At 42.6% G+C, this 12423-nt stretch overlaps 1 protein-coding gene across 1 annotated transcript; it reads right to left on the minus strand.

The window, feature by feature from the left end:
- Positions 1-4357: 4357 nt before the first annotated feature.
- LOC101661479 (vomeronasal type-2 receptor 116-like) lies at positions 4358-10482 on the minus strand. The gene is made up of 4 exons (XM_013008412.3): positions 9745-10482; positions 7726-7953; positions 5685-5808; positions 4358-5271 (listed from the first exon to the last, which is right to left on the minus strand). Exons 1-4 carry the CDS (start codon positions 10480-10482, stop codon positions 4358-4360), a joined length of 2004 nt encoding a protein of 667 aa, XP_012863866.3.
- Positions 10483-12423: the final 1941 nt, after the last annotated feature.

Below are 12423 nucleotides of genomic sequence, written 5' to 3' on the forward strand. Positions count from 1 at the left end.
TGAGATCCCATTGTTGGTGGTAGGTGCTATTGAGTTGTTTCTAATGCACATCAATTCTGTGCAGAGCCGAATGAAACAGTGCCCAGTGCTGTTCCATGCCAACCACGGTTCTTAGGTTTGAGCCCATCGGTGCCGCCCCTCTGTCAGTTCATCTTGTTGAGGGTCTTCTTCTCTTTCACCGCCCTGCTACCTCACTAAGCATGCTGTCCTTCCCCAGGGACTGTTCCCTCCCGACAGAATGTCCAGACTAAGAGAAATGAAATCTCATGATCCTTGGCTCTAAGGAGCATTCCAGTTGTCCTTCTTCGGAGACAAATGTGTTGGCTCATGTGCCAATCCATGGTACTGTCAATATTCTTTACCTGTACCATAATTTAAAAGCATTGATCCATTTTTTGTTTTCTTTATTTAATATCTAACTTTCACATGCATGTGAGAAATTCAAAATATCATCACTTGGATTAAGCTCACCTTCATCTCCAAGTCTTTGCCCATCAGCACTTTAAAGCAGTCTTGTGCAACATATTGTCCCAATGACATAAATTTGCTAACTTAGCTGCTGTTGGAACCTGTTACTTAGTGACCCTGCTGGCATTTGAAATACTGGTGACATAGCCTCAAGTATCACAGCAACACAAAACCCACCACAGTATGACACACTCACAGGCAATGGTGGAGCAACCCCATGGAGCATTTCAGACCTTTAAAACTTTGGGTTCTCATCCCTTAGAATTGATGGATGGCTGTGAATTTGTCTTGGTTTTCTTTTTCATCTTGGGATCTGTTAGGACACTCCATTCCATGGACAATCAGGTTAGGGACCATATTCAGTACCAGGGGAGGTAGAGAGGGGGAGGAAATCTATCTGAGTATTCTGCCACCAATGTCCTTGCTCCTCTCATTTCATAGAAATGTTTCTCCTCCAGCTCTACCAATTCTTAAAACACACGCAACTGGAAAACAGCGCAGGAGAATGCATCTCGCTGGATGAAAACAAACTTGAGATGTCACAATATGACATTTTAAATTATTTGGACTTTCCTCAAGGTTTTGAACTTCACGTGAAAGTAGGAGAGCTCGTTTCCCAGGGTCTACATGGCCAAAGTTTGACGATTTGGGAGAAGCTGATAGAATGGCCTATTGGATTCGAAGAGGTTAGATGAATTTTTCGACTACATTCAAAAGAAGAGACAAGATGTGAGAATAATCGTGTAACCACGTAACGCACTACAAAATTTGTATTTATTAACATATCATCAATTGATTTGTTAGGGCCAAAGGATTTTGAAGAATACCTTTAACTAGGGGATCTTGGGTGTTGCAGGGTTGCATTGCTCCATAGTCGTTTCTTGGACTTGATGATGGAATTTGGATCATGGTTGCCTTGAATTTGTAGATTGCTTTAGGTAGTATTGGCATTTTCACAATACTGAGTCTTCCGCTTCACTAACATGATATCTTCTTCCATTTTTGTAGATCCCTTTTGGTTTCTGGTCATACGGTTCTGTAGTTTTCTCTGTACAGGGCTTTTGTTTTTTGGTTAGGTTTATTCCCACGTGTTTCAGGTTTTGCATGGCTATTTTGGTATAGTTATAACATTCACATAGGACATGAGAGGAAGTCTCCCCCTTCTCATTGATGAGGAGCATTCGGTTGTCCTTCTTCAAACACTTATTGTTCTTCTGAAAGTTTATGGTGTAATTCATACGGCATCAATGGTTTCTTGGTCTACCTTATTTATTGTACAGCTTTTCCAAGCATATAAGGTGATAGAAAACACCATGGTCTGAGTCAATAACTTTCGTCTTCAAAATGACATCTTTAAAGAAGTCTGTATTAGTCAGAGTAGAGTAGAGAAACACATGCAGGACACTTAAATATATGTAAGAGAGAGCGCTTCATATCAAAGAGTAAATGGATATCCAGAAAGCATCCCAACCCTGTCCTATTCAAGCCAGTAAGTCCAATACTAGCCCATATGTCTGATACTGATCTATAAAGTCCTCTTCAGACTCACAAACACATGCAATGACACCGAATGCAGGAAGATCACAGGCCAGGGGGTTGGGCGTCTTCTGGATCCAGTGGCGGTGTAAGCATCTCAGCACAGGCAGGGGTCTCTATGGGGCCTCTCCAGTTTCAGAGGTTTGGTTGAAGCAGGGTGGGCCCATGTGGCTTCTCCAGCTGAGGACACTAGTGTGGTTCCAGGTGTCTTGTCAGCCGCAATGTCTCTTAGGGAGAGATGAGAGAGAGAGAGTGTCTTCCACCTCCAAGGAGGAAATATAGGAGTTCCCAGAATTCTCAGAATGCCACACAGACCTCATTGGCTATGACCTGATTGACAGACTAGACTCTACCCCTTCAGTCTTAATCCTCTCCAGTCCCAAATTGACACCAGATTATGTAACTCCCACAAAGTCTTTGGTAAGAGATTTATTTACTTCTTAATGCTTTTACTTGTACCTCTTTTCCCTGGTATACAGGAATCCTATTGATTTCATCTTGCTGATTCTGTATGTTGCTAATTTGTCAAATCCCTCGGTTGTTTCCAGTAGGGTTTGGGGAGACTTTTGGGTTTTCTGTATATAGCACCATGTCCTCTGAGAATAACAAACATTTTACTTCTTCTTTGCCTACTTGCATTCCCTTGATTTCTTACTGCTGTCTAATGGCTTCACCTAAGACTTGCAGTGCAATGTTGAATAAACATGAGGATAGGGGACATCCTTGTATGGTCCCTGTATTCAATGCATATGTCTCTAGTTTAGTCCAATTGAGGTTAGTGTTGATTGTTGTTTTGTAGTGTGTGACTGTTATTCTGGTGAGGAATTTTCCTTCTATTACTATTTGATTGTATGTCTTTTTAAAATCAAAAATAAGAGTTGGGTATATATTTTTTAATGATTAAATTGTATTTATATATAAATATATGTATATTTATATTGGGGGCTCCTACAACCCTTATCACATCCATACATCAATTGAATCAGGCACGTTTGTACATAGGTTGCCCTCATTCTTTTCTAGACATTTACTTTCTATTGAGCCCTTGGTATCAGCTCTGTTTTTATTTTCTCCCTTACCCCCCAAACTCATGACCCACTAATAAAGTGGAAATTATTATTTTCATCTCTCACACAGACCGCTGTCTCCCTTCCCCCATGTGTTCTGTTGTTCTTCCCCCTGTTGAGGGGTGTATGGTTATGCATCGATCATTGCAATCGGTTCCCCCTTTCTCCCTTCCTCTCCCGCTCTTCTGATATGACTATTCCAACTCCTGCTCCTGTATTCTGTGTGTCGTGAGCTACCAGCTGTTTCTCAATTCAGACTAGACCATACACAGGTATATAAAGAGAATTGTATATTGTCAGATGCCTTTTCTGCATCTTTTGATAGGATCGTGTAGTTTACATTCCTGCCTGGTTACATTCTTTGCCTGGCAATTTACACTGATCCTATTTTGAATGTTGAACCATCCCTGCATCCCTGGATTGAATCCCACTTTGTGATGGTAAATTATATTTGTGTTATGATGTTGGATTCAAGGGCCATAATTTTTTTTTTGGATTTTATCATCTCTGTCCATGACGAATATTGGTCTATCATTTTCTATCTTGTAGGGTATAAATTATCAAGGGTCCATGAGGGATGGGAAAAAATGAGGAGCTAATACCAAGGGCTCAAGTAGAAAAAAAATGTTTTGAAAATGACGATGGCAAAAAATATACAAATGTGCTTGCCACAATGGATATTTGTATGGATTGTGATAAGAGCTGTATGACCCCCCCGACAAAATAATTTTTAAAGGCTCTGTGACGATGAAAAGACTTCATCTCACCGTATTTGAGATCTGTTATCAATAGGGACACATCTTTCAGGGAAGACATCACGGTTGGGAAAGCAAAGTGTGAGGGACAAAAAGAAAGATCCTTAATGAGATGGACGACAACAGTGGCTACAAATATGGGCTCCAATATCATGACATCGGTGAGGCTGGTACTGGACAAGTTAGTTTTATTGTTTCTGACATACATGGTGTGGAAATGAGTAGGAACTGATTCTGAAGGATGTAACCCGCTGACATCTTGTAAAATTGAGCTCATAGATTCTAAAGGACTGACCAGGATCATCTCAGGGCTTCCAAGACTATATCTCTTTGTGGGAATAGAAACCCTCAATTTACTCCTACCTACGTTGTTTTCTCTGAACAACAATGAAAAAGACAAAATTCGAGACACGGGAAGGCATGCAAGAATGACTTTAAATCTGGCTCTGAGCATGTGGTAGTGTAGTTTCCTGGCTTACGTTAATTCTTTCTCATGAACTATTCCAGGAAACCAAACAGAAGAGATTCTGATCATTTCCGCCTGAAATATGCTTTACCTTTTAACCCCTTTGATGTGTTTCCATCTGGCCTTAGGAAGATGGCATAGCACTTTGGGGCAAAGATGCAGCCTAGAAGCCCCACACTGGAGGCCAAGATGGAGAAGATCTCCACAGCCACCATGACATTGCCCTGAGTGCTGTGGTAGACAGGGAGGAAGGTCACCCAGACACTGCAGAACACCAGCATGCTGAAGGTCAGGAACTTGGCCTCATTGAAGGTGTCAGGCAGGTTTCTGGCCAGATAAGCCAAGGAAAAGGCTCCCAGGGCCAGGAAGCCCAGGTATCCCAGGACGCAGTAGAAGGCAGAGACAGAGCCCTTGTTGCACTCAACGATGATGCTCCTGGGTTCAGAGGATGAGTCTATGTCAATGAAAGGGGGAGAGGTTCCCAGCCAGATGCCACAAATAATCAATTGGATAAGGGAACAGATGGGAACCACCGAGTTCACAACCCCAGACACCAGCAACTGCCTCATAATTCTCCCCGGTCTCAAGATCATGAAGGCCAGAATCACAGTGATGGTTTTGGCCAAAACAGTGGAAACAGCCACAGTGAATATGACTGCGAAGGAGATATTGCTGAGGACGCAGGTGACTGTGTTTGGACGGCCGATGAAGAGTAAGGAGCAGAGGAAGCAAAAGAGGAGGGAGAGGAGGAGGACATAGCTGAGGGTGCGGTTGTTGGCCTTGACCATGGCAGAGTCTCGGTACTTCACAAAGACCCACAAAACCATGGCAGTGATGACAGAGAAGCACAGAGCTGTGCAGGCCAGAGCCATCCCCAGGGGGTCTTGATAAGCCAGGAAGGTCACAGTTTTGGGTAGGCAGCGGTTCCTCTCCATGTTGGGATACTCACTCTGGGGACACTCCTTACATTGATCGCTATCTAGAGAGCAAAGTGAGAGGGAATATGAGACAGAGCACACAGCGGCATCTTTGAAATCGCAGGTGGTCATGTGAAAGGGGGTTTGTTTTGTTTTCATTTTCTCTGTTCTATAGCCACCTGACAACTCTGTTATTTAAAAACCGCGTGTCATCTGTCCACGAGAAATGATGTGACTTTCCACAATAGTTGTTTGATGCCTTTTGCGTCAACTCAACTAATGGCACCCCCAGACGTGGGGAGCAGAATTGAGCTCCGCTGGTTGTTCTGAGTCTCTGATATCGGGAAGCAGATAGGCAGGACTGTTTCTGAAGCACCTCTGCGTGGGTTGAGTATATAAGTGAGCCCCGAACTCTTCGTGCTACAGGCTCATAAGAACTTAGGGAAATTGCTTGTGGAATTTTGTCTGTTCATACCTGTTTCATTAGTTATTCCTCTTTCTGGACACAAAATACAATGGAAACAGCAGGAAGGCTGCCCTTCCTGAGGAATTTTCATGAATCCCAGGCCACAGCTCTTGCTACACACCGAGTGGGGAGTCTGAAGGAAAAGAATCATTGAGAATAGTTCAATAATAGTGTATGAAGGGATAGTATCTTATCACGTAATAATACTGACTAATATTGTGTTTTTTCGGTTATAATTAGTGATATTGAATAACATTTTGTTGTTGTCAAGGGATCCTGACTCTTCATGCCACTAGTGATCCAGACTGGCAATGTCTCTACTGATCCCGACTCAATGGTCCTAGAAGATAAATTCCAATTGCCCATTTGGATTCCAAGCCTTTAATCTTTGCATAAGCAAATCACGGGCTCTCTTCTCTTACACTTCCCATCGGTTCCAACTAAGAGCATTTCAGATAGTCATCAAGTGCTTACGTTGTGCACCGCCAGGGCTCCACAACACTGTTTTCAATGCCTCACAACTTACTTTTGAAATTTTACCATAATGGATGCACACAGGGAGGTCAAACAATATGTGGATCTGTCCTGTTGATTCAAGTCAAATAAAATACTTCTTGTATGATGGGGTAGGACAAAAGAGTAAAGCCTGTTTCAAAAGTGTACACAAGTCATCAAAACTCCAGGTCATCAGATTATGTCCTTCCCTGTATCTGTGCACTGTGGTCCCTGGGTGGCTTGTGCTCAACTATGAAAGTGGATCTCTGCGTGCAGCCAGCAGCACCACGACCTGTGGGAAAGCTGCTTATAGAGTTTGAGTCAATGGAAGCCTGTTGTTCCCAGTTCTGCTCGGTCGCAAGGCACAGCCATGAGTCAGAATGAACTTGACAGCAACTGGTTCAGGGTTTTGTTTCACTTGGTTGGTTGTGCATCTCGAACAGCACACTGTCAACCACATTCAGTAAACACTCCATCTGTTGTTCCTCTTCATGGGGTTTTCTTTTACTTTTCTCCCCATTTTTATTTGCATGTAATTCACATAGCATACAATTCAGAAGTTCAATCACATCAAGAAGAGTTGTACAACCATCATCACCATCTGTTTTAGAATATTATCTTCATTATTGTACCCATTGTTATTAGCTCCCCACTTACTACAACCTCCCCTACCAACCCCTAAGGAACAACCACCCCAGGTATTGTCTCTGTAGATCAGCTGTTCTCATCCTGTGCGTTGTGATCCCTTGGAGGTCGAACGACCCGTTCACAGGGGTCGCTCAATTCATAACAGTAGCAAACTTACAGTGATGAAGTAGCAACACAATGATTTCATGGTTGGGGCATCACTGCAACATGAGGTGTTAAAGGGCAGCGGCGTTAGGCAGATAGAGAACCACTGCAGTAGATGTCCCTATTCTGTATTTCGCATACAGAAAGACATTGAAAAACAAACAACAGCAACAACAAACTAGCAAGAATAACAAAGTAAAACAGATTGACACCTCAAATAAGAAGTGGGTTATCACGGATAGAGTTAGATTTCATGTGCAGCACCCTATCATTTGATTTCCCTTAAGATCCATTCAAAATTTTCTTTTTTTAATATTTTCATGTTAAAATTTTAAACAATTTCTGCATTCTTTTCAATAAATACTCTTTCCACTTATATGAGCAATTAGTGAATTATAGTTTTAAATCAGCTTGTTGGCCAAAATCTCCTTGAGCAAGATAGAGTCAAATATATCTCCCTGAAAGTCATTATCACAACGTATTGACCCCCTACACTCCACCCAAATCCACCCAGTGGTGGCAAGAGAAAATAAACCTGACCCCCTGCTTCTGTAAAGATGACGGCCAAGCGACGACTATGGAGCAATGCTACCCTGTAACACCCGAATCACCTTAGTGAAAAGTATTCTTTAAAATCATTTGGCACTAACAAATAAATTAATGATAAGTTAATAAGTACAGATTTGGTAGTGAGTTATGTGGGTACACAATTATTCTCCTATCTTGTCTCATCTGTTGGATGTAATTGAAGAATTCATCTAACCTCTTCGAATCCAATAGGCCATTCTATCAGCTTCTTCCAAATCGTCAAACTGTGGCCATGGAGGCCCTGGGAAACGAGCTCTCCTACTTTCACGTGAAGTTCAAACCCTTCAGGAAAGTTCAAATAATTTAAAATGTCATATCGTGACATCTCAAGTCTGTTTTCATCCAGCGAAACACGTTCTCCGACGCTGTTTTCCAGTTGCGTGTGTTTTAGGAATGGGTGGAGCTGGAGGAAAAGCATGTTTATGAAATGAGAGGAGCAAGGACATTGGAGGCAGAATACTCAGACAGACAGATTTTCTCCCCCTCTCTTCCTCCCCTGTTACAAATATGGTCCCTAACCTGATTGTCCAAGGAATGGGATGTCCTAACAGATCCCAAGTTGAAAAAAACGTCCAACCCAAATTCACAGCCACCCATCAATTCTGAGGCATGATAACCCAAAGTATTACAGCACGGGGGTTCTCCTCTGTTGCCTGTGAATGTCTCATACTGTGGTGGCTTTTGTGTTGCTGTGATGCAGGAAGCTATGTCACCAGTATTTCAAAGGCCAGGCGGGTCACCAAAGTAACAGGTTTCAACAGCAGGTAAGAGTTCAAATGTATGTCATTGGGACAATAAGATGCACAGGACTTCTTTAAAGTGTTGAAAGGCAAAGACTTGAGTCCTAAGATGTGCTTAATCCAAATGACGATATTTTGAATCATCTCACATGCGTGTGAAAGTTAGATATTAAATAAAGAAAGCCAAAGAAGAATCAATGTATTTACATTATGATACAGGCAAAGGATATTGATAATCCCATGGACTGCCAAAAGAGCAAACAGATTTGTCTCTGAAAAAAATGCAGCTGGAATGCTCCTGAGAGCCAAGGATCCTGAGATTTCATCTCACTGACTTTGGACTTGCTCTCAGGAGAGACCAGTCCCTGGAGAAGGACAGCATGCTTAGTGAGGTAGCAGGGCAGTGAGAGCAAGGAAGACCTTCAGGAAGATGAGCTGACACAGGAGCGGCACCGAGGGCCTCAAACACAAGAACTGTTGTTGGGATGGAACACACTAGGCACTGTTTCATTCTGCTCTACAAAGGGGTGCTCTGAGTAAGAACCACTCAACCGCACCCACCAACAACAATGGGCATTTTCGTGATGTTCCTGTTTCATTTTGAAACACCACACTTTAGGTTAGCGGGCTAGAATAAATGCAATCATTAAATCCATCTGTGTCCAAGAGGTAATCAGTTTAAACTCTCTCATAAAACAGAGGTTCTCAAGCTGTGTGTCATGCGCGACCCCTTTGCAGGTCGAACAACACTTTCACAGGGGTCAAAAGACTCATGACAGTAGCAAAATTACAGTGATGAAGCAGCAACAGAAATATTTTATGATTGGGGGTCACCACAACATAAGGAACTTTATTAAAGGGTTGCAGAATTAGGAAGTTTGAGAACCACTGTCATAAAATATATTTCTGATGACTATTGTAGAAATGATCGCGATATGAAACCCGGACCATTGGTTTTCTTTAGGGCTCTTGGAGAGATTCTTCAAAAGCAAAGACTGATACTTTGTCCAAAATCGGTTGCCCATAGATGTGTGCATTTACTTCTAGAGTTTCAAGTCTATTCCATCCGTCTATATGTCTATTTTGAACCAGTACCTTTCGTCTCCCCTGAGAAACAAAAATAAAGTGGAAACCAAGCCCACTGCCCTCAAGTCGATGCAGACACACTGACGCCCTGAACGGCGTCTGAGGCTCTAAGTCTTCATGGGCACAACCATCTTATTTTCCTCTATATTTAAACCACTAATGTATTTACTCCTGCAGCTGTTAGCATGTTTGGAAATGTTACGTATGTTTAAAATTAGTATGTTTTACTATCTTAGGAAGTGTGACTCCTACCCTATTTTTCAAGATTAAATTAGCTATTAAAGGTATGATAAGTTCTTAACTCATTAAAATAATATTCAGGTGCTAACAATCCATTAATGTAAATCAAATATAAAAAGAAGTTTTACCAGCCACACAGGGAATCTGGCATCTCGAAGGGACCCTGTTTCTTCTCCTCCCATAACAATCATTTCATGGAGGGCTCGGGCCACCAGGTGTACACTGTTGTAGAGATACTGGATGGATTTCATCCTTGCCATGTCCATAAAGGGCTTAGGAAGAGATGCCAAGGAGGCATTGGGTGGGCACTCAGGATTTTCCCCACAGAAAGTGCCTGCAAAGCAGCAATTGAAATGGTTGGCCCAAAGTTTGCTAAGGAAGATATCTTCAGGGTACTTGGAAGGATTCACTGTTCTTAAAAAATGCTTCAAACCAGGTATCTCTGAACTCTGGTGTATAAACACAAGGGACCCGTGGAAAGTATTTAGGAAGAGGTTAAGTGATAAGCCAATCTCTTCCCTTTGGGATGTAGTGATCCACAGCTTGTGCCTTGTTAAGTGATAGCCTCCTGCAAAGAACAGGGCCGTGGACGTACTTCTGTCACCATAAACAATGACCACATTTGCAGATGAGTCTAAGATTCTGAGAATGAAGATCCAATCTTCTGGCTTGTTCATTTCCTTTGTCACAGGAAGCTTTTCCATAAGTGCCATGCAGACACCTTTGACGGCCATTTCTCTTCGAAGGTCCCAAAGAAACTGCTCACCTTTTGCATCATCTGGCACTAAAATACTGACCCAGGTCCACTCAAAATGGACTAATAAGGAGACCATCCCAGAAGCCAGACAAGTGTGGCTGGTGGCCATCTGATAGAGGGAGGAAAACTGGTCCTTATTTCTCAACAAAGGATCAAAAGAGCCACAGAATATCTGAATCAAAAGAGAGAGAGAGAGATGCTCCATGTGGGTTGTTGAAAGCAGAGTTAACAAGAGAATTACAGAAAAACCTGAGAGTGCCCCCAGTATGCATAGCCTCGCTGCACTCCACAGGGGTTTCAGATTTGAGACCTTTGGGGAGCACTTTGTCAGGAATTGCATCTGTTCAAGGGTTATGGTGGGGAGACTTTGAGTGGATCCTGACTCCCAGTGACCCACTAGGACAGAGTAAAACCGCCCTGGGGGTTCGCAAGGCTGACTGTTGACAGGAGCAGATCTCCAAGTCTTTCTCTCATGGAGCAGCTAATGAATTCCAACTGTGAGGGCTTAATCCATGCGTCACTCAGCTCCTTTAGCCGCCAGTTACATTCCTGAAGGGCACCCAGTGGATAAGGAACAATATTCAGATTCAGATAAACAGATTTCAAATCTCGACTTTGTGAGTAGCTGAGTCACTTTGGACAAGTTAAATAACCTCTGTGATTTTTCATTTTCATATCTCTGAAAGGTGTGTAATGTCACCCTGTCATTGCTTTCTCTTAAGGACGAAACACGTGACTCTTTGTAAAGAATTTTAAGATAATCAGTTAGAACATGTCAACTTAGGCAGATGGTCCACATCCACCACATGCAGCAAAAGTTAAAAGAAAGATAGATGAAGAAGAGAATGAGGAGGAAGAGGACGATTTCTGCTAAGATGGTGACCAGGTAAGAGGGTCCTGCTGCAGCTCCGAAGGGATGGCTTAGACTGGAGACCAGGAGGCTAAGTGGGGGAGCCGGAACATATAATTAAGACTCAGCACCTGAAGGAATCAGTTATCATGCATCAACAACAAAAAATCATATCATTGTTCGAGACAAATGGGTGCATAAGCAAAAGTGGTGAAGAAAGTTGGTGCACAGCTATCAAAAGATATAGCGTCTGGGATCTCAAAGGATGGAAGGTAAACAAGCGGCCATGAGGCTGAGAAGCAACAAAGCCCACATGAAACAAGCACAACAGCCTGTGTGATCATGAGGTGTTGAAGGGATCATGTATCAGGCATCAAAGAACAAAAACTCAAATCATTGTGGAGGAGGGGGAGCGCAGATTGGGCAACCAAGACCAATCTATCTGTAGGCAACTGGACATCCCCTTACAGAAGGATTGCGGGGAGGAGACAAGCTAGTCAGGGTGCAGTGTTGCAACGATGAAACATAAAACTTTCCTCTAGTCTTTAAATGCCCCCTCTACCCCACACTATCATGATCCCAATTCTACCTTAAAAATCTGGCTAGAGCAGAGGATGTATACACGTACAGATAGGAATTGGAAACACAGGGAATCCAGGGCAGATGATCCCTTCAAGACCAGTGCTGAGAGTAGTGATCCCAGGAGGGTCGGGTCTAAAGGGGGAACTGATTACGAGGATCTACATATGACCTCTTTCTGGGGGAGGGACAACAGTAAAGTGGGTGAAAGGAGATGTCGGACAGTGTAAGATATGACAAAAATAATAATTTATAAGTTATCAAGGGTTCATGAGGGAGGGGCGGCGGGAAGGGAGGGGGAAAATGAGAAGCTGATACCAAGGACTCAAATAGAAAGCAAATATTTTGAGAATGATGATGGCAACAGATATATAAATGTGCTTGACACAATGGATGGTTGTATGGATTGTGATAAGAGTTGTATGGATTGCGTTAAGAGCACACAATAAAGTGATTTTTCGTAAAAGACTCACAATACCGAGGACCTAATGTCGGCGGTTTAAATGGAGAGAAAATGTTTTGAGAAACGATGTACAAATGCGCTTTACACAATCGATGTGTGTATGGATTGGGATAACAGTTGTATGAGCCCCTAATAAAATGTTAAAAAATTAAATAAAT

Source organism: Echinops telfairi, unplaced genomic scaffold, assembly GCF_000313985.2.
Source record: "Echinops telfairi isolate 266 unplaced genomic scaffold, ASM31398v2 ScPeMD7_7459;HRSCAF=8497, whole genome shotgun sequence".
Lineage (NCBI taxonomy): Eukaryota > Metazoa > Chordata > Mammalia > Afrosoricida > Tenrecidae > Echinops > Echinops telfairi.